This window comes from Microchirus variegatus (assembly GCF_963457635.1).
Source record: "Microchirus variegatus genome assembly, chromosome: 16".
Taxonomy (NCBI): domain Eukaryota; kingdom Metazoa; phylum Chordata; class Actinopteri; order Pleuronectiformes; family Soleidae; genus Microchirus; species Microchirus variegatus.
In genome coordinates this window covers 10,500,664-10,522,048 of record NC_139817.1, presented here as the reverse complement: position 1 = coordinate 10,522,048, position 21,385 = coordinate 10,500,664, and the positions used below count along the sequence as shown (strand labels likewise).

The following is a 21,385-nucleotide window of genomic DNA, read 5'->3' as shown; positions in this document are numbered from 1 at the left end:
AGATGTCTATGTCGTCAACAGAGTGGTAGAATAGCGTACATTCAAACAGAGACTCACTCATTCACTGTCTCTCTGTGTTGCCCTTTCTCTCTCTCTCTCTCTCTGTTCAACAGAAACTCACACAGAGACACTGAACAAACACCACTTCCTCCTCCAACCATTCGGACATAGCAGAGTCTTCTGGGACTGTTGTCCACAACACAATGGTGAGTATGACTCAATAATTAACTAAAAATATTTAAATGCTTACCCTCGGGATGCTAAAGTTTTCTCTGCTGTGGCCAGGTAGGATTCAAATGTTTGTGTCATGGCATCTCATGAATGGACATGCCCTTGTAAGAATACGTTAAATTAAACTTGTGCTTAGGGATTTCAAAACATTAAGATTATTAGCCAACTTCGCAATTGGACTAAAAGTCAGTGAAGTGAGGTGTGACCTGAGATTAAGTGAACTCTTTCACACTCATATTCAACAAGTCATGTTTTCACCCATTTCTTCACACATGTTGTGTAAACGGTGGTGTTTTTGAGGGTGGGTTTGTGTCAACAACTTTAGCCTCCATTTAACACGCATTTATCAGAGTGACAAGAGAAACTGTGGTTCCGCTTTGCTTTGTCCAGAAGAGTCACATCTTTCCTCTCGTCTTGATCAAATGTACATGTATATCTACACAGATAGCGGTATTGTTTTCATTTATGTTTGCACTAATCCAGAAAACACAGACACCTATCCATGCAGTCTGTGTCCAACAATGCTGTGGCTGTCATTTCTTGCTAAGAATTCCCTCATGCTGTTTATGCATATTACAATGACTCCACCTTAACTGTATGTTGTACACCCGTCTACCCCGTTACTGTAAATTCACTCAGTAGTCCCTTGTTGTGCATGCACGTGTTGATTTAAAGATATTTTTAGAGACTGCTGCCGTTGAACTGTGTTGTGCGACACTAAAAGGCGCTTCCAGTATTTGCTGTAATTTGTCGGATTTTACACAATTGCAACTGCACAAGTGTTTAGAGAAGCAGTAACTGCAATTCCAGCACAGAACATATTGGGTAATTTTTAGCTCACCGCAGCTGAAAAACAGAAGCACAATGAGGACACTTTCTTTTCCTTCTCTGCCGCTGGTTTTATATTAGGACTCATCTTATGCATAGACAATTTGTAAACCAAAGCTGCAATCATTTCTTCCAACATCGGTGTGATGCAAAAGCACCTTCTGGACACAGCAACCGCATGGCTTTCAAATTATTTAGTAGTATTTAGATATAATTCTAAATTGTAGGTTTGATTACCAATTTATTTTCTGTTGTACAGTATCTCCTTACTTTTAAAGTTCTTGTGTAGGAGAAACAGTGACTGTGTGTCATTGTCCTCTTATCTCCACTTCCTGGTATGATATCAAACTAGCCTCATTAAAATAGGTGTGGCTGCTACATGGTCACTCCATCGTGCTGTTCTATGACACAGATAGAGGCCTAATAATGGACAAAACCTACTTTTTTGGGGGTCATATTTAGGATGCAACTTGTGGTTGGCTTGCATCTCTGCATACTATTTAAATACTATATACGTTTTTCTAATAGGAGACTTCCAGATTATCATTCTTTGTTATAGCCATAGCAAAACTATGACAACGTTGTTGTTGTAATGAATATTCAAACTATAATAAACTGTACGCCAATTTTCTTCAAAAACGACCACACAACAATAATACTTTGTGTGGTATAAACACAAACCATTGGGGAAGTTAAAATATTTATAAATAATGAATTACTTTAATGAGTTAATAATTGAATGACGGTGACACACATGCTTGTGTTTGTGCGATTAATGGATAACCTGGTGGTTGTGTGTGTTAGTTACGTGAGAGGAAAAGAAGAGAAAACAAGAGATTAGTGATATGAGGAACTAAAGCAGAAGCAGGAATTTCACTGATTGGATCAAATATTCAGAAATTAGAAGAAGGAAATGCCCTGACAGGAAATAAGGTATTTTAAGTTTTGCAACTTTTCCCCTTCATCCTGCATTTTTTTATGAACCTCCATTTTCATCTAGTTTCTTCTTGATTCTGTGTTACTTTGTTTGAGGTTCTGCTTAAAGGTTTGTATTGTTACACACATATGATCATTAACTCTACTTTTGATCTTCTTCCATTCATTCCAGGATAGAAAGACTGATGTAAAGGCCATGATGGCCCGTTTCCAAGCAGCAAGTACTGATGAGACTTCCTCTGCACCGGCTGGATGCGCTAAACAACCCCTACACCCCACCCTCTCCTCTGGCATGACCATACAGACCAAGAAACCTGTCCTGGAGAGCCTCTCGGGCAGTGCAATAAATCATCCCCCAAAGCCACCTTTCCTGAAAAATACAGTAGCCACAAAAAGCACAACTGCACCACATGAGCCAAACAAAACTAAGGCCCTAGCTGGCAGGTTTGCCAACATACAGGATGAGATCAACACACACAGCAAACCTTTAATAGCTAATAAACAGCAGATACCCATGAAGCCATCTCATTTGCAACCTCCTGAAGCCAAAGACCAAGTCGAGAAGCCTCCTCTCATCAAACCCTCCATAAGCTCCACCCTGTCCAACACCAAACCTGCCTTTCCCAAACCACCTCCCACAGCCAACGCCAAGCCCAGCTGGATAAAAGAAGACAGTGGTGGGGGTGCGCCATCCTCTACCAGCTTCCCACCAAAAATACCACCATTACAACAAAAACCAAACAGCAGCTTGATAAAATTATGGCAGCAAAATGAAGAACAGACAGGTGCTACCGCGGACACGTCAAATAAACCTTCACCTGCCTCATTCGCCACTATTAAAGTGCCAGGCAATTTCAGGACTCCTCAGGATATATTCAACAAGGAGGACAAAAATGACCAGCAAGATAGCGATGGAGTCAAAAACACACCCTCAAAAATCTCAATTCCTCCTCCCAAACCGCCAGCCAGTAAAAAACCTAGCTTGAAAAGGCCATCAAGGGACTCTCACCCCAACAGCCCGAACAGTGATTCCACCTTAGGACCCAAGCGGAATCCCTTACCTAACAGTTTAGCACTGGGTATTGCCCCTGCTAAACCTAACCGCCCACCCAGAGTCAACCTGGAAAACTTTAAAAAAGGTGCCGAGGCATCCGACAATGGTAAGTGGGACACTTACAAATTTAAGCTGCATTCAAGTCAACATAATGCTGATTACGCCTATCAGCGCCACATGACTGTGTTTTCAGTATAGTGCTGTTTAGATCTGGTGTCGGCCATTGACATTACAACACTGCACACACAGATGGAGAGATTTTACATCAGTTACCAAAGAACAACAGCTTCATGGCCCGAGTAAAGCCAGGCAGCTGCATACGGTTGAATTACAGCAGAAAATACAAAGAAGTTCCCACAAAAAATTTCAGAAGTGGATTCTGCTTCTTGCTTAATCATGATCATGATTTTGGCTTCTCACTTGTCTTCATCTCATCATAACAATATCCCGTGATAGTGAGATGATTATTCTGTGATCTTGATATATCAAAACAAAAATACAGAAGTGACAAAGACATAAACAGGGTTCAGCATAGTTTCTCTGACACCCAATGGCTATTTTCATACTGTCACACTTACTATGGAAAAGAAGGTGGTGAAATGTTTGCAGGTCTCATGACAAAAAGTAAAAAAAAACGGAGGTTTCTCTTGTTTTGTTGTCTCATGGGCATTTCCTCTCTACCAGTGGAAAGTGCAAGGGTTGCCTCAAACCCGTGAGGTTTCACTGACATTTATAATGTATAGGTAGGAGTTTACTTCTGGTTATGTCAAAATTTCTTCCACTGTCTGATGTTCTGAACTCAAGTTACACAAAAGCATCAAGATAAAGAACAAAAGATAACAGACAAAAGTCAAAGAGAAACACTCTTGGTACTTTTACTTCCCCCATCTACTTCCCTGTCCAGTTTCTCCTCCCCCTTCACTCTTTGCTCCAACAGCTGAGCTTGCTACACCACATGGGGAAGTAAGTTCCACCAAACAGGGATCGTTTTGATGTGTTTAGACCCATTCAATCATTATTCATTTATATAAAAACAATTTGGAGTATTAAATATTATTGCCTTTCAATCATCAGTAACAACACTGACTTGTTTTTCCTTCTAACTTGGTTAGTTGTGCTCCTGTTCAGTGGTTGGTTGTAATGTATGTCCTTAAATAGGCATATTTTTACGTCGTCAATATGAGCCAAATCTGTTTGAGTTGTTTTTGCAAATGATCTCAGGATTACTCTTTGCTTTATCAGTCACATCCTTTGTTAGCTGGACCCAGAAACCCACAAAAATGACTCATAATCAACGTCGTTCCCTGAGACAATAGCATTCAATGACCACAGAATGGCAGTATATTACAGAACATCTGATAATTTATGGAACAGAATGCTGTTCTGAGATGTAAGGAGAGATGCTGTATCCTTCGACTTCTACTTTAAACCCTAACTGTTCAAACACTGCTTACTTTGATTATCTCGATGACACAGTACTGATATTAAAGCCTGTGTTCAGTACTCATGTGAGACCAAGCCTTAAGCCTTATTCTGTGTTTTCTGTTTTTGTTACAGGTCCTGGCACCTTTAAGAATCCCATCATTCCAACTCTCCCACACTCCTCTCATCCAAGTAACCATAACAACTATGTGACTCCTCCTCCTCCACCACCTCCTCAGGCTGCCCTCCCCAGTCTTCCCCCACGACATCCTGGCTCAATGTAAGTCCTATCGCCACACACTTAAATGCTCCTGAAAACATTAATTTACAGTATATATATTGCGTCTTAATTTGTTTTTGTTACAGTTATTCAATTTAACAAAAGGTAAACCTTGACTGTGCTTCACAGGATCCAACAAGAAGATTTCTATGACGATGTTGAAGAGCTGAACAGCTCTGCTCCTCCACCTCTACCACCACCCACAGGTACAGTAAATGTCAGATTCACTGTATTGCAAAAAAAAAAAACGGTTATAGGACATAGATTGTGTCTGTGTTCTGTGTTAAAAAGACATACATTGAGAAAGTATTTTGGACATTTTTTCCTACAAGTCTGTTTTTCTTCTTACTTTCCAATTTCAATGTATCTTCTCTGGGTTGTTGATTTTGATTATTTATAAATGATGCTTGAGGTATCTTTTTGGGTAAGATGGCAAAAAAACGTAAGCATGTTTAAGCTGTTTAACATTCACAGCAATTGTGTGTTCTGTCTTAAAATGCTGTTTGCTCCACAAATAAATATTATTTTTATATACATTGAACCTTTAATATATATTAAAATATATATTGTATTGTATTACTGCCCATGTTAATTAGGTTTTTTTTTTGGGTTATGTGCAAATGATGCTTGGCCTACTATAATTATACTTAACACATAAAGGTTGTGTTGCGTAACGCATTTACAAAAATTAATGATACACTTTTTTTGCAGGTCACCCAAGTCAGAGGGCAAAGGTGAGACAAACTGCATTGAATTGATTTACATAAACAGATTTGTATATATGCACATATGTGTGACTAATACAGTCGCTAGAATATGAACAATCAACGTGAGGTGAAAATGGACAGCAGTGTAACAAGAAACACAGTATTTTTGCCCAAATAATGCCTGCCTGTAATTCTGGCAGAAATTAAGCATAATGGGAAAGTAATATAATAATATAGTAGTATATGTTGTGTGAAAGATGGCAATGGCAGATGGCTATTTCCAGGTTTTAATCACTTGTTTTTATATCTGTCGCCTTTTTTCTAGGAGGACAATTCTGATGACGATGGAGAAATGTATGAGGATCTTGATGACGCAACATTGTTTATCCATGTCTCACACACACTCACAGACACAGACATACAGAGACATATGTCGATATGAAATTTATTTTCTTCAAAAGGGAAGAGAAGAAGAAGGCAAAGAAAAGACTGGAGGCTGAGAGGAAGGAGCAGAAGGAACGTGAGCGGAAGGAACAGGACGCCAGGAAGAAATTTAAAGTGAGTGGAGAAGTACTCATTCACCTCAAGCTACTGTTAGATGTTAAAGGTGTGAAGAATCTTCATTTGTTTAATCAGTTTGACAGCTCTCAATGACATGTAATGTGTTCTTTCTTGATCTTGAGGCACTAATATGCAGATTAAGTTGCCACTGGACAGCATCAAGTTAATTTTCTATTTTCCTATTTTTCAATAGAACTGCCTCTTAGCTTTAGATACAAAGTTACAGAGCAGACATTAGGATGGCATATATGAAGGTAATTAATCAATATTTGTCCGTTGTGCACCCTGTGTGTGTTAGTTGGTTGGCCCCATAGAGGCTATCCATCAGGGGACGGCTTATGAGGACTGCAAAGGGAGCAAAACTGACCTTGGTCTGAAGCAGGGAGACTCCCTGGACATCATCCGCGTACAAGGCAACCCAGAGGGGAAATGGTTGGGAAGGCTGCAGGATGGATCCAGTGCGTTCACATAATTGTTCCCTCATTTGTCTCATTTTCTTCTAATATGTTTTCCAGTCTCATCTGGAAAACAGCAAAAGTCATTAGGCAAGTAACTATGCCATGAAACCTTATGAATACCAAGTTAAACTCATATTTCATTTTGCTTTCCAACAGTTGGTTATGTGAAAACCACTATGGTGAAAATCGATTTTAACTCCCTGAAGAACCATCAAGCTCAGATGGCATATGACCCTGAGGTCTACGACGACATTGAACCCGTCTCTTCTGAAAACAGGTATCAGGAATATGGAATTATATGTTTTTCATTCACATCTGTCACTGGTTAAATTAATAGGGAGAGCCCATCAGTTTCTTGTTTGGAATAATGAATGTTTATATCACCTATTTTCCCTCTCTCTACAGCGGCACTAAAGGACCAGGAGGTAGGATTATAATCTCAATATCACACTGTTTCTTTATAATTGGTTTCCAGATTTGCATTAAATTACATTGTCATTTAACTGAGAAAACCAACTTTTTTTTGCGTATGTATTGTAGTTGTTCTGCCCCCGCTCCCAGGAGATGGAGAAGAAATATATGACGATGTTGTTGATCCAAACCTGGACGTCAGGTGGGAATTGATTTGGTGATTTCCGAGAAATTGGTATATGAAGAATAAATAAACTTATAGACGACAAATGCTAAATGAAATAGGATACAAAGGAAATAGTGGAAAAGTGTCTGACACAGACAAAGAAATGCAGATCTTTTCATCCCTGGTCGATTTTCTAGTCCCCTGGCCAACAGGTCTTCTTCCATGAAGCCCCGCAGCTTCCTGCGGATGTTTGAGAGGAGCAATCGTCCTGTCAGCACTAAAGAGTAAAATACACTCAGTAGTAAGACTGATCGCAGATCTACTGTCCACCTCTCGCTGAATAACAGACAAACTGGCAATTGCATGAAAAGCCTGGAAGTCTGAAATCCATCCGTGATTATTTGTGATTTTACTAATCAATTTTTTGTTGTGTGTATGTTGACATAATCAGAAAATCAAGGGATTATCTGCTAACACCGCAAATGTAACACATGTACTAATTAAATGTTTCATGTTTTAATGAATTAATATTACTAATTTAGATTGCTTTTAATATTATTAATCGACTTTCTAAATGTATAATAATAGAATGATGTAAATGATAACATTTTGATATTTTTCTTGTATTGTGCCAGAGTGCCTCCACCCAGCCAGTTTACTGCACAGGGAAATTCAGGTATGCCTCACTCTGATAATACTACCATGGAAATTAATATATTAATATTAATGAATATTTAAGGGGGGAAAAATAATTTATTTTATAAAGTTGCCATTTACTTTTCTAAAAACATGACATTAAAATATGTCTAGTATTTATTTTTAATTTTCAATTATATCCTTATCTGTGAACAATCCATTCTCGTTGTTGTGCAATCAACATGTGTTCAAATTAATTTTTCCATATAACCACAGATCAGGCAGATGGTGAGGAGATATATGATGATGTTGATTCTCAGAGTATGCCTCCACCTTTGCCCAGGTACAACATCAATCATTCAAACAACATCTGTTCCTATAAATTCATATTCTAAAACCACTAATACATTTAACGAAATCTGTAACTGTTTTTATTTTGTTCTGTCACTTGTTATGTTTCCCCATAGCTTTCCAATCCTAAAAGGCAAAAGCAAGATTGAAGAGATAGACCAGAAGAAGCAGAAAAAGTTGGAGAAAGAGGAGAAAGACTTTAGGAAGAAATTTAAAGTTTGTAATACTGAGTATCATACAAAATAAAGACTAAAATTGACTTTTGCTTTCCAAAGTCAAAAACTGAAAAATTAAGAATATTGTGTTCAATCTTTTTCAGTATGATGGTGAGATACAGGTGTTGTACCAGGTGACCATCGTCCACACACTTACCAATAAGAAGTGGAGTGGGAAAGAGCTGCCGGTTAAAGCAGGAGAGACACTGGACGTCATTGTCGAAGCTGTGGACAACAAATTGGTCTGTCGCAATGAGGAGGGCAAGTGTGAGTATTTGTGTTTGTTGAACCCACATAGACAATGAGTCTGTTTATCAGTAGTATTTTTCATTACAATTCATTTTTTAAAATATTTTGTTTGTCTGTAACAGTTGGTTATGTTTCCACCTGCTACATTGACTCGGAGTAAGTAAAACAAACACTCACACGATCATATCATAAACACACAGACTACAAAAAACGGACACTGATGATGTTTTGTTTTTTGTTTACAGTGACGGTGACATCTATGATGATATCGGAGATGGTAAGTTTAAGTTCACTTGTATAATTTAATGCATAGATCTCAGAGCAGTAAAATAATGTTCTAATCTATTTCATTATCTTTTTTTTAGACTGCATCTATGACAACGACTGATAAACACCCTCTACTGGTTTTACTGTGTCATACTAATATTGCTGATGTTATTTATTACGTTTATTGATTATACGGTATGTTTGCAATTCAGATATCTTGAATCACAATGGCTTTAACATCTATAAAAATGTGATCCTTATAAAAATAAGAACACAATGCTTAATGCTGTTATGTTACTTGCATGTTACCTGTTAAGTTACTCAGTTTTTTTCCCCTTTTGTTCTATGCTACTGCATTTTAGGAAAAGAAGCGCGGCATTTCTAAAGGACAGTTGTAAACATTAAATATTAAGGAATTAAAGTTTTGTATTGTCCATGAAATCATACTGATCATAACTCTGGTTTTATACACACACATGCACTTTGTCTCTACAAACCTTATTTGTCCCATGTGCTACAAAAAGCCAAATTTTAATTGGTTTAATTAGTCTCTAACCAATAAACACCATTGTGGTATGTTGCCTTTGATATAGAGTATGTGCAAGTGTAACAACTGTGCAACTTTTTACAAGATCTGCTTTCGCTGATTTCTTTGCAGGTTTGTGCAATAAGGTAACAGTGACATCTAGTGGCAATTATTGTAACTACGATAAGATGTGAGTTTCACTAAGAAGTTTTAGGTGAATTTATCGATAAAAGGCAAAAAGCTTTAATACTTACTTGTGTCCAGCAGATTGATAAAGGTGTGGTCCCAGGTGCGATAGGAGTCACATCTTTAAAGTAACAGCAAACACTACGTTATAGGAGCATCACATGATGTATCTTTGACATGACTACATAAGTGCACGATATAAAACATGATGCATTCTATTTAATAATCTAATCTAATTTAATCAAATGTTTTTTAATGGACCAGCTTTTATGAATAATATAATCTTACTTGTGATATATCATGAATGTACAGACATACAAAAAGCAATTTAATTTAAAACACGCTGTTAGTTTAGGTAAATGACAATTATGTGACCTGTGTGGTTAGTTTTAACTATCTGAGCTAATCTAAGCTAATTTAAAGTGACCTGCGTAATTATTCTTTTTGATAATTTTATGTTTATTTACCAGGCAAGTACATGAGTCAATACCTGTTGAGGTTCATTAATCCACTCTGAAAATATCCTTTGTCTGAAATGAAGGAATGAAACGAAGAAAAACGTTGAAAAGTGAACATTTTGGGAAAACAAAATGTGCTAAATAGTACAACTTGTGCACCACTTGTTTTGGTCACTATAATAAAAGACGTACTTCCGCCATTCACCGGAAGTCTCTTCTCGTGTCATCATGGTTCCCCCTGTCGCTGTATCGCCGCTCATTAAGGTAATAATATGCATCGTTACTTGGCCCGAATTGTTTTACATATATATTTGTCATATATGGGAGGAATGTGTGGATTTAAGTAGCATAATCTCCCATTGTCTTCAGCTACCGGCGAACTTACCGCCACTGTACGCTGTTAAGTTAGCATGCTATTCAGTGATTGCTAGCTGTGACATTGACAGGGTTATACAGGTGAACCACAGTCAGCAGGAAAACCTGGAATATTTTACAGTAGACTGATGTGAGCTTTCCGATACAGTTATGATGTATAGTCCTACAATAAGCCAAGTGTGCCATTTCATTTAGAACACAGTTAACCGGCTAAATAAATCACTTCAGCAAAGCAAAGCAGGTTACTTTGCCCTCGTCACTACTCAGGGTGGTGTGTGTACAGTCAGTTATAGGTGGCTGGTTTGTTAAAATGTGCTCAAATGGAATTCTGCTAATATAAAATACTGTTTGCTCGAACACTTTGCAGCCCTCATGTATATCAGATTAGCCTTTAATTGTTTCAGTAGATAACTCGTATTATTTCTGTAATTTCAGACTGCCAGATGGTCTGCTCTGCTACTTGGCGTCTTCTATGGAAAACAGAGGTTTGGTAAGTTGTGTTATCGGTGTCTTATTCCCATTGTATCAAAGGTACAATCCTGACCAATGATACATAGTTGTTGATCCCCAAATACATGTTGAGACCATCATCGGTATCGGACGGTGTTTTTGATGAGATGTCATATGTTTAATTTGTGTATGTTAACAACGGACATGTGTTCTAATTTTAGAATACCTGAGGCCCATTGCTGAGGAGGAGAAGAGGGTTGAGGAGGCAGAGAAGAAGGCCAGAGAGGAGCAGGAGCGCATCGAGAAACAACTGGCTGAAGGTAATGTATATATATTCATGGTCCTGTAGCACAAAGACAGCCCTAATTGTTGGCATTGTTCATCATGAGACACCCATACTAAAATGCGTCAACCAACAATATTGTTTTTACATTTCTCCCCCTCTCTTTGCTCTCTTTTCTCTGCAGCAAATTCAGACACCATCCTCAAATGAACCATCCCTGGACTAGTCTTGTTGTGTTTTCAACTCAATAAAAACTTATTTTTCATGTAATCTGTGTTCTTGTGTTATTTATTTAATTATTTATTTTTAATCGATTGTGTTTGAGGTTAGGGGTAATGCTTTGTTTAGACTATCCAAATGAGTGGATGTCAATGCAGTGCTAAGCTGCTTGTGTATGTGTGTATACATATGCATGCTTGGGGTGTGTATATACAGTACCTGTCCTTCAGTATGAGCCTGGGGCTACAGCATGCTTGTAATCCCAGCCTACTTTAGCAACAATCCCAGGATTAGGGTCAGGGACCAGCAGTAGAAAGTGCAGTGCAGACAGAAAGTGTTCCCCTAATATGCCTCTGTGTTGTATAATATTGTAACCTTCAGTGTGAGCACTGTATTGCATTATAGCATTAGATAGTTCATAATACTAATGCTGTCAGATTGCCAATATGGGTTTAGTTCATTTCATGCTGCTAATAAAAAATGTTTTAGAGCAGTTGGCCAACTACACGTAACAATATTCAGTCGTTATTATGTCTTTTCTAAGCTAATTCCATTTATTAATCCACAGATACCTGATAATAAAAATACACTTGCTTTATTTTGGTTGTCATTGTACACATGGTTCACATGAAGAGGCAAGCTTCAAAATACTGACCATTATGTAAGTAGTCTAGTCAAAAAATATATGTCTGCATATATTAAGGTACCACCTGTATAATCTAATACAACTCTGATACACCCATGCTTTGCTTTCCTCCATTCTTCAAATAGCTGTACATCAGTATGAGGCAAGCATGATAAAACCGTTATTTGATAAATAACAGAAAGAAACTAATGACTCATTCTCCAGTTCCTGCAAACTTGGCTAATTCCAGAAAAAAAGCATCTACTATGTTTAAACTAGAAAAATAATTATATATATATATATATATATACAACAGGAGGGGGAAGTATATACATGTCTTTTAAGAAGTGACGTTTCTCACTTCTGGTTCCTGGTCTTGTGTTTCTTTCCCCTTCACATGAAAATGCATTGGTTTGTATTTTAAAGACCGTGGCCTCATAGCTTGAGTTATTCCTCTGTTTGACCCCTTCTCATAATTAAGACATGTCTATAATGGGTTAATAACTAGTTGTGTTTTTGGATTTTTTTTAATAAATCAAGAAAAAAGCAACTTAGATACAGTTGTATGCTTAAAAACTTTGACTTATTCATACTTAATTTTCCAGAGTAGTAACTTGGTTTCATGGAGAAACTTCTAACGCTAAGTTTTTAAATATAATAAACATGATCAGCTACTCTGTCAGGTGTATGTACAGTAAGAAGGCCTCATGAATAAGCAACTACAGGCCTATTTGCAGACGTTAAAGGTGAATCGCTTTAACGGCATCTCATTGTTCCTACACATTTTTAAGAAATTTGAACCAAAAAAAAAAGGAAGAAGAAACAGCCCTGAGCTTGTCGTCATCTACCTTTGGCTCTCTGCTATTGAGGTAAACAAACTCTCATGTGTGTAAATGTGAAGTGACTGGAAGTAGTAACATGACTTTATCATTTTCTGGAGTACATGTACAGTGGTTCAGTAACAGTCCTATCTACACACTGTCTGAATTTACATCCAGAAACACTAACAATGAACATGACATTAATGTACAATTTACATAATATTTGAAACAAATATGACATCAGCCTAGAATGATGACTTTGCCTTAACGGAACGTTGCAGCACACTTGGGATTCATAGTAAATCCTCAAATATAAAGGAAACTGATGAAATTCAAAATCCACCATGTTATTCCCTGATGTATTTATTTATTTATTTATTTATTTATTTATTTATTTATTTATTTATTTATTCATGGCTCACCTGCTTATTGTCCCTTTAAAATATAACAATAACCTCCTCAGTGATGATAATCTCCTCACCGGCTGTAATTCTGAGGTCAGTCCGTGCTCACTCCAACATGGCTGTGTCCATTTTCTTTCTCACATTCTAGCACACTGTGCAGGTTTTAGAGCCTCCGCCACTAGGGTTGTTTGCAGCAGCTGATGGACAAAGAAAACATACAACAGATGAAAGAAAATTAGTATATTTGATGAAGGAACATTTAAAATGAATATTGAATGTGAAAGTGACTAAAAAATAGCACAATTTCAGATTTCTCCTGTAAGAAATGTTGGCACTGACTTCAACAGATACAATATCTGTAACTTAAAGGTGCATTATGTAATAAATCTAATGCAACTGGCCATAAAATCCCCCTAATATGTCACAGAGAGTCAGGAATAATGTTCATAACAAACTGAACTCACCAACAACAACAGTACAGCCAAAATATTTGCATTAAAAAAATACATTTTGCAGACTGCAAATCATGTTTATGTTTTGAAATCATGTTTTGGCATGTGGCGCCACCTATCGCCATCGACCAATCATTGCAGTCAGTAGAGTCTCAGCTGCCAAGCAACCACGGGTTGCCAGTTACGTCAGAAAATGAAACCTAAAAGACCTCGGTATTTTGAATTTGAATGTAGTAACGGTTTTTGGCCACATTCTTACATATGGCACCTTTAACCTTCCATGTAATCCCTCACAGTTGTGTGACTGTTTCAGAGAATCACTGCACCTTTACTGGCAGCAGTCGTGTCTTTAGCAGCCTTCTGTTCCTCTATAGCTTTGAGTTTAGCTTCATACTCTTCTTTCTTGGCATTCCACTCCCTCCTGTTATTGAGGATGCCGTCCAGCATAGGCTGGATTTGTGGATGGAAGCGGGAGAACTCCTGAACAGAAAAGGTGTTCAGGAGTTAAACGTGTTAGGTCAAGTCACGATAATACAGTTTAGTTTAGTCAGCGTGAAATATCACCTTATAGACGAAGGTGCAGACAAAGTCAATGAAACCACATTGTAGCTTTGGAAGCTCATCTGCTTTGTTCCTGTCCATCATGGGCTGGTGGGAGGGACAAAGACATATGTAGTAGTCAAAAACACAATCCATTCAGTACATACAGTATATATATATATATATATATTGAGAAAAGGTGTTATTATTATCTTTATCTATTATCTGGTTTCATCTTCTCTTATTTAAATCTGTTTTTACATCATGTTGATTGTAAGGTTTTTAACTGGTGTTGGGCTACTACGTAATATGAGAAAAATGTGTGCATATTTCTATTTTAGGGTTTTTCAGAGACCAAATTAATTGTGGGATAAAAAAAATACACATACAACACTTTTTTGTCTCTTTATTTTAACACATATTCACACATTATTATAATAATATATATAATATGTAAACTCACAATAGGCTGCTGTTCCAGCACTGTCCTCTCCAGGTCACCCTGCTCCCAAAACTCTGCCGCTACAGACAAGGCAACCTGAAATAAACAAGGAAAGAGGGAGTCAGAGAGAGAGAGAGAGACTCTCTTTTACTAAGGTGTATTGAGAAAGAAACATTTGGAATCCATAATCGACAAATATTGAAACACCCCAAACAATGACAATTTAAAAGTACAAATCCCCTGTCCTCATCCTTGAGGTGTGATTAAAGTTGTCCAAAAAACCCAAATGCATGCAGTCTAGTTAAAGTACATATGTTTTATTTGAAATTGAAAATACAGTAGATGAAACTTTGACTAAGAAACACTCTGAAAATGTACAAAACTGTTGTGTGTTCTCACCTTGCTCTGCACCTCCCAAGGCTTTGTGATAGCAGACAAGTCACATGCGGTCATCATCATAGCCCTGGAATAATAAAGGTTTTATATTACCTCTATACACCATGAAGACCAGTAGTCTCCACAAGACCAAAACTGGTTGTGGTTAATGTTAAGGATAATGAATGGGAACTCCTTTTTATTCAACTCACATGACGATCTCTTTCCTGGTTGTTTCTAGAGACATGAAGTCGACCCACTTCTTCTCCTCCTCATATGTTTTTGAAAGGTCCACAATCTTCTGGAACATGGTTCTTTTCCTGGTTGAGTACACGGAGAGGAACTGTTAGATTATAATATATGTCGAACTGGATCGACACAAAGGCAACATATAGAGATAAAGAGAGAGAGAGAGAGACAGACTTGAAATAAAGAGCCAGGTCAGTGGCGATGATGGCGATGTCCGTGAGATGAATGACATGTTCCACCTGTCGCCTGTTCAGGTTCTGGTAGATATTCAGTGTCTGCAGGTTGAGAAGGAAGGAGATAAATAATGAGTAGGAGGTGAAGGTAACGTATGAGTTAGGTTATTCTCCAGTTCACCTCCTCTTTCTCACCTCATCAGCCAAGAGAAACTTTCCAAACTCTAGATGGTGTCGTTCCATGATGGAGGAGCCATGTAGTTTAGCCAGAGGGTCACCAGATCTGTTGGTTTGAAGAAATCAATGGGATTATATGTGATCAACATCAGTCCTCATCAGGCATCAAGTATACAGCTTTAGTAAATTTAATACTAGACTGACATTGATCTCACAAAGTTCTAGACAGCAGCACATGAATGTACCATCAGCAATTTTGATGCAATTGGTCCCTCTGGTCCTAAATACATGTCTGAAATACTGTAAATTCAGCATATACATGTACATATGCACAGTTACACCATATGTTGCATTCTTTCAGGGTGAGACACATGAGCAGCGTGATGGCTGTAGCCTTCATGAAGACTGATTTATTGGCCACAAACATTTTAATTTGACATCAAATAGTTCCCAACAGCACTTACTTGACTTGGTACAAGTTGTTTGTCCCTCTGTGATCAATATCGTGCAAGAAGCCTGCAGTAATCATGGCCATTACCTCCAGGTCAGTGTAGTATCTCTTCAGCAGTCCCGTCTGAGCACACAAAAAACATTCGCGGTAGTAAAATTAAGAAACTATAGGTGAATTGGTAGACATTTTTAATATTTTCTGTTGCAAATAATGCACAAAGTAATACCGTTAATAATGTAAACATAGTCTGTCCCACGTTGAAGCCGTGGCGCCAGTTGTGGTAGGTGATTCGTCTGTAACCTTTACTGACTGAGTACATGAACCGAACCAGCACCTGAACGCCAATGAGAAAGAAAAATAGCTGCAAATCTGGAGATTGTAAAAATGAAGACACTTGTTGCACATTATTTGGACCTGCGTTTTCTTAGATCACCTCTTGAGGGATCTGGAACTTCTTGACCACCCCGACCTCATAGTACATCTGGATCCCGCACTTCACCAGATCCATCTCTGTGCATTTAGAATCCGCAAAGTGGAACTGGTAGATCTCAAACTTGTTAATGAGTGGAGGTAGGTCTTTTTTCTTGGAGAGGAAATGATCAGAAAGCAGCGTTAGAATAAATGGATGCACCTTCGTGGCATGGTCTTCAAGGGTAAACACACAAACATGAAGAAGATAACAGTACTACCAGGATGCCGAGGAGCTCGTCCTCTTCGCAGTCTCTGGGTTCACAGTCATAGACCTCTCTGGTGTTCTGAGAGAGAAAAGTCAACTATTCAGATCAACAACACCTTACAAAAGAGGGCACATGCTCGTACACGATTGGCCTTTTGATGAAGATAAAATTCCAAGATAAGAAGCACTGACCAGGACGTTCTGAATCTCATCGTCCCGACATTTGACATGGTACAGCACCATATCCTGAGCGATGTCTTTCCGATTCTCCAGTCTGTTCATTTTGTCGTAAGTGTCGGTGTTGAGAGCCGACCAGCCCAAGAACTGGGTCAAAGCCTGAGAAATCAAGAGCAGGAAATCAGGAATCAGGAAGTATACTGTAAAAAGAAAACCCCTACAAAATAGAAGTTTGATATCTGGTAAAAAAAAAAAAAAAATGTATAGGAGTGATGAATGTTACCTCCATGAGCTGCTCATCCTGATCGTCAAAAGGCTTTCCGTCCTTTCTGTTGTAAAAGGTGGCCACACCCACGATCTCTTCCTTTTTGTTGACGATTGGCAGGCAGAGAACGTTCTTTATGGTCCACCCGCTGCTGTCAAGTGGCTCAGTCTGCAACATCAACAACGAGAACAAGATCAAGCACTTTTTTTTTCTCCCTCTATAAAACCATTTATTCCCCCCGTCACTGTGTTCCGTCCTTCACTCTCTCACCTGAAAACTGAACGTCTCATCGGAAGCTGCATTCATGATGTTACAAATCTAAGCAGAGGGAGGGGAAAAGAGACTCAGTGAAGTGTGCAAGTGCTCTAATTTGGTCCAAGTAAGTCATGACAACTTACAAAACCGGTCTCTGCAACGTAAGTTGGTAGGCCGCTGCTCAAGGCCCAGTGATCTGCTGCTGGATTTCTGTGTGACAGACAGATTATTCACTGTTTTTTAATCTTTTATTTTACAATACAGGCTCCAATCTGAAGCAAATTGGAGTAGGAACTACATATTAACTTACGGTATTACTTTGATGTCTTCTTTTCCATGTAATATATAGTCAATGACTTTGTAGAAAATGACCTCCTATAGAGTAGACAGAAAAAAAGAAACATGAAGTACACATATGTCTTCAAGTAAAAGAGTGCTGATAAACAGCGATAGATTCATATAAAGTACCCGTCCATCTGGAGTTACAGGCCCAGCGTAAGGGGGTTGTTCTCCCATCAACACTGGCCAGATGTCAAAAAACTCCTGAATAAAAAAAAAAGAACATTACACTCATTGTTATAAACGCATGAATACAAAATTCAATGCAGGTAAAGACACTCATACGGGACAAGCACCTTTTCCTTCGTCATGTCCAGTAAGCCAACAGAGTAGCGGTCACAGTTGAGGTACGCTCGCACTGTGTACAAGGCTTTGTGAAACTGTCGCTCGATGTCCGTCAGCTCTTCAAACACCTTGTTGGCCGACCACAGCAGCAGCTGAGAGACATGTAACACAGTTCAGTCAGTGCACAAAAGCTTTATGTGCTGCATGTGTCCGTGTTACAGCGGCGTCATGTCCTTTTACCATTCCTTTACGTGTCTCACAGCTGTGGAGGTAACTCAGATGGTAGATCTTCAAGTTCAATGTGGCGATTTTCAGATACTTTAAGAAAAGCTGAATGGACAAATGAAAGAAGTAAGACTGAGTTATATGACACCACTGTTCTGACTTAGAGGTCCAGTGTGTTAAAATGTTGGTTGTATTATTTTCATTTGGCAGAAATTGGAGGTAAAATAATGATATTTTATTTTGTAAATATGTAAACAATCACCTGATTGTATGACTTTATTGTTTTTCATGACCCAAGAATGAGCCAAATGTTTATAACACAGGTTCTTTAAGACACTCAAAGAAGGGAAGGGTGAAGTGAGACATTTTATACACCTGTACCTTTAAAAACATATGATAAATGTCACATTATGAAGATATAAGGTGCCATTTATAATTTCACTGTTATTTCTCTATTCTCCATCTGGAGACGTTTTATTTTGTATTATTTTGAATTGAAAATGGTTAGATCCTGCAGTAGTATTGTTTAATGAATGTCTAATATAAGTTGCTTCAATATGTGTTCTTTTATAACTTGTTTTGTGGAAATTCATATTAATTATTATCATTTTTTTATTGTCATTACGCCATTGGTTCACATTCATAACTGACCGTTCTTCACCTCAGGCTTATTTCTACTTTCAAGTACTGTAAATTCCTCACTGGTATCACAGCGTGATGGATTAATGACCTGACATAATATGTGGAACACACTCGTAAACACCTTAATAATCCACCAGACGGCTCAAAGGGAATTCCCTTCCAACTGTAGTGACATCCTTTTCTGAGCCCTCGTCCAAATTTGAATTTTATCAATATCAAAAAAAAAAATCCCAATCTTCCAGAAACTATGATTTTATATTTGAGCCATTTTGGCAGGTTTTAGGATTAAGAGTTTGATTTATGTTCAGGCTACGAAATGCTCTGTGTGTGTGTGTGTGTGTGTGTGTGTGTGTGTGTTTGTACTCACATCTTCATCCTCAGCAGTGAAATGTGGCCCTGTGGTTTTATTTAGGGCCATGATCACAGCCACCAGGTCTTTACCGTTGAGGATGGGCGCAGCCAGAACGTTCCTGGTCTCATATTCTGTGAGTTCATCCACAAATGAGCTGAAATACTGGTCCTAAAAGAGAGAGCATATAAAGTTTTTAGTGCATATAGAGAAGCAGGACATAATGGTAATATTTCATTTTTTTTTTTTTTACTCCTGCAGTGTTAAAGGGAGAAGTATAAACTAGTGAACTATTTCTGATCTGTTTCATATTCCTGCTGACTAAATGCCAGGGGCGTCTAATCCTCAGCTCGACCAGAGGCTGATGGGATCTGGAAATAAATGGATTATGTGTGAAAGGGGATTTACGCCCACACTTGGTCAAGTATAGCCTCGTAGTACTAATGCTTGTGTCAGTTGTCTGCAGGAACTGGTCTTTAACACTATACTTCATGAAAACAATTAGATTATATACAACTCCGTTTTTCTAGAAAATGTAGCATTAGTTCAGTTTTCTTTAATAATACATATTATAAATATGATTTGACACTTCAGATGCTAAGGCTGCAGAGACTGTTTTCAACTCTGTAAATCACACTTCAGCCGCATCTCATTATCGTAAAAATAACAAATAATCTGCACTAGAACAGAGGATATATATATAGCTATTCGCTATTAGGTTATTGTCTATTAAGGAAATTACATAATACATATAATAAGGTAAGGCTTTCATTTAAAAGTCATTCAGTCTCACTTTTTCTGACCCTTTCACACTTTCCACATTGTTCAAGACCCAGTTACACTTAGTTTTGATCATTTTGTCACTTGAACGTCATCTAGTTGAGATAAATACTTAAATATAAACACATATTATTGTAGATGTAATTCAGCGAAGAGTGAATTTTATCCCCTTAATCTGCTCTGTGCTGTGGTTTGTGTTGCGCTACTAAGGGTAGATTGACTGGGTTTCATTAAACCAATGAGTGAAGTCAAAATCATTACTTTTGCATATTTAAATGACATGAAGTGTTCCTCAATTAAAGCCACTATGTGTATGGATGTGGCTGGAGCAGTACCTGGTGGTTGTATCATGAATTGCACTGTGACAGTAGATTATTCTACAGCTTAGGTTTCGAGGTAATTATTATTATAATAATACTATTTTTACCTCTTTCACGTTCTTCACATTAACATTCTTCTTGGTCGAGGCCACGTGACCGACTATTCCCAAGTCCATAGGATAGACGATCTCAGAGTCCGGCTGCACCACGCAGTCGTCCAGCTCTGCCTGGGCGTTGACGTTGAAAAGCCTGGTGGCGAGCTCTCCGATGCCGTTCCTCTGCCGGTAAATGAACAGGCTGCAGCGGTCGGCGTGGATGAGAGCGCTGATCCTTTTTAGGATCTTGAAGACCACCTTCTCCACGTTGATGTTCTCCTGCATGTCTTTGATCAACTCAAACATGATTTGGCTTTCCTCGACCTTAAGAAGAAGATTAAAAAGAAACAGATTGTAGCTCTGTGTCTTACCTTGACCAATATAGTAAAGAAATAGTTTAATTTACCTGACTGAGCTCCTGGAATTGACTGAAATCAATCTGCTTCTCAGAGAGTCCAGACACCTTAGATATGGAGGTAGAGCTCATCTTCTTGTCAAAGTATTGTTTAGCAAAAGCAGGGTTCCCGTTGAGGAACTTCTCCACATCTTCCTTCTGCACACCCATGGCTCCTTCCTCCTTCTCTGTCCCCCAAATACCCCCGTCTTATCCCTCTTCAGCTCAGTGTCGGAGCTCCCGCTCTAGTCCAAAGATGCTCTTAAAGGGTGCTGCATCCAACTGCTCTTTGTAGAAATTAATGTGGAAAAATGTGAGAGAAAAAAAAAAGGTGTTTGTGCAGCGTATCCTCTAAAGAGAAGAAAAATGGATCTTACCCATGGATACCAAGAAAAAGAGGAGGTGTGAGTGTGCTGAGCGTGAGGGAAAGCCCCGAGGCAGAGGGCTGAATCCGAAACAATCCTTGTGTCATCAGCAGATAGTGCTGAAGGTTAGCAGGGATCTGCCTCTGCTAAACTTGTCAGCTGATCATCTGGTATCAGATATGTGGCCGCTCAGAATCGGTGTTCACTGGAACACCTCTGAACGCCTCTGTGCTGAAATGA

General features: G+C 38.4%; 3 protein-coding genes across 4 annotated transcripts; 2 read left to right on the top strand and 1 right to left on the bottom strand.

Moving 5' to 3' along the window:
• Nucleotides 1-1,834: 1,834 nt before the first annotated feature.
• Nucleotides 1,835-8,915, top strand: fyb1b (FYN binding protein 1 b; the record flags this gene model as incomplete). The annotated part of the gene is made up of 19 exons (XM_083902305.1): nt 1,835-1,867; nt 2,168-3,155; nt 4,607-4,751; nt 4,881-4,957; nt 5,463-5,485; nt 5,784-5,812; nt 5,920-6,016; nt 6,318-6,477; nt 6,634-6,754; nt 6,883-6,902; nt 7,018-7,090; nt 7,252-7,338; nt 7,690-7,730; nt 7,967-8,033; nt 8,158-8,257; nt 8,361-8,523; nt 8,628-8,661; nt 8,751-8,782; nt 8,871-8,915. 19 exons carry the CDS (start codon nt 1,835-1,837, stop codon nt 8,891-8,893), a joined length of 2,313 nt encoding a protein of 770 aa, XP_083758431.1. The 3' UTR covers nt 8,894-8,915.
• A 1,233-nt stretch (nt 8,916-10,148) lies between these two features.
• atp5mea (ATP synthase membrane subunit ea) lies at nt 10,149-11,320 on the top strand. Its single transcript, XM_083902801.1, has 4 exons — nt 10,149-10,206; nt 10,753-10,807; nt 10,989-11,087; nt 11,235-11,320. The coding sequence occupies exons 1-4, from the start codon at nt 10,171-10,173 to the stop codon at nt 11,258-11,260; spliced, it is 216 nt and encodes a 71-aa protein (XP_083758927.1). The 5' UTR covers nt 10,149-10,170; the 3' UTR covers nt 11,261-11,320.
• Nucleotides 11,321-13,263: 1,943 nt separating this feature from the next.
• Nucleotides 13,264-20,951, bottom strand: pde6b (phosphodiesterase 6B, cGMP-specific, rod, beta; the record flags this gene model as incomplete). 2 transcript variants are annotated; one of them, XM_083903173.1, is made up of 23 exons in its annotated part: nt 13,264-13,316; nt 13,898-14,051; nt 14,136-14,219; nt 14,575-14,649; nt 14,953-15,016; nt 15,141-15,248; nt 15,352-15,452; nt 15,546-15,633; nt 15,992-16,101; nt 16,205-16,312; nt 16,412-16,561; nt 16,668-16,733; nt 16,847-16,990; nt 17,115-17,264; nt 17,367-17,414; nt 17,495-17,561; nt 17,662-17,726; nt 17,820-17,894; nt 17,987-18,127; nt 18,216-18,305; nt 19,210-19,362; nt 20,399-20,710; nt 20,793-20,951. In XM_083903173.1, 23 exons carry the CDS (start codon nt 20,949-20,951, stop codon nt 13,264-13,266), a joined length of 2,565 nt encoding a protein of 854 aa, XP_083759299.1. The 2 variants fall into 2 exon arrangements, with proteins under 2 accessions (XP_083759299.1, XP_083759300.1); XM_083903174.1 differs by having other exon boundaries at nt 13,904-14,051.
• Nucleotides 20,952-21,385: the final 434 nt, after the last annotated feature.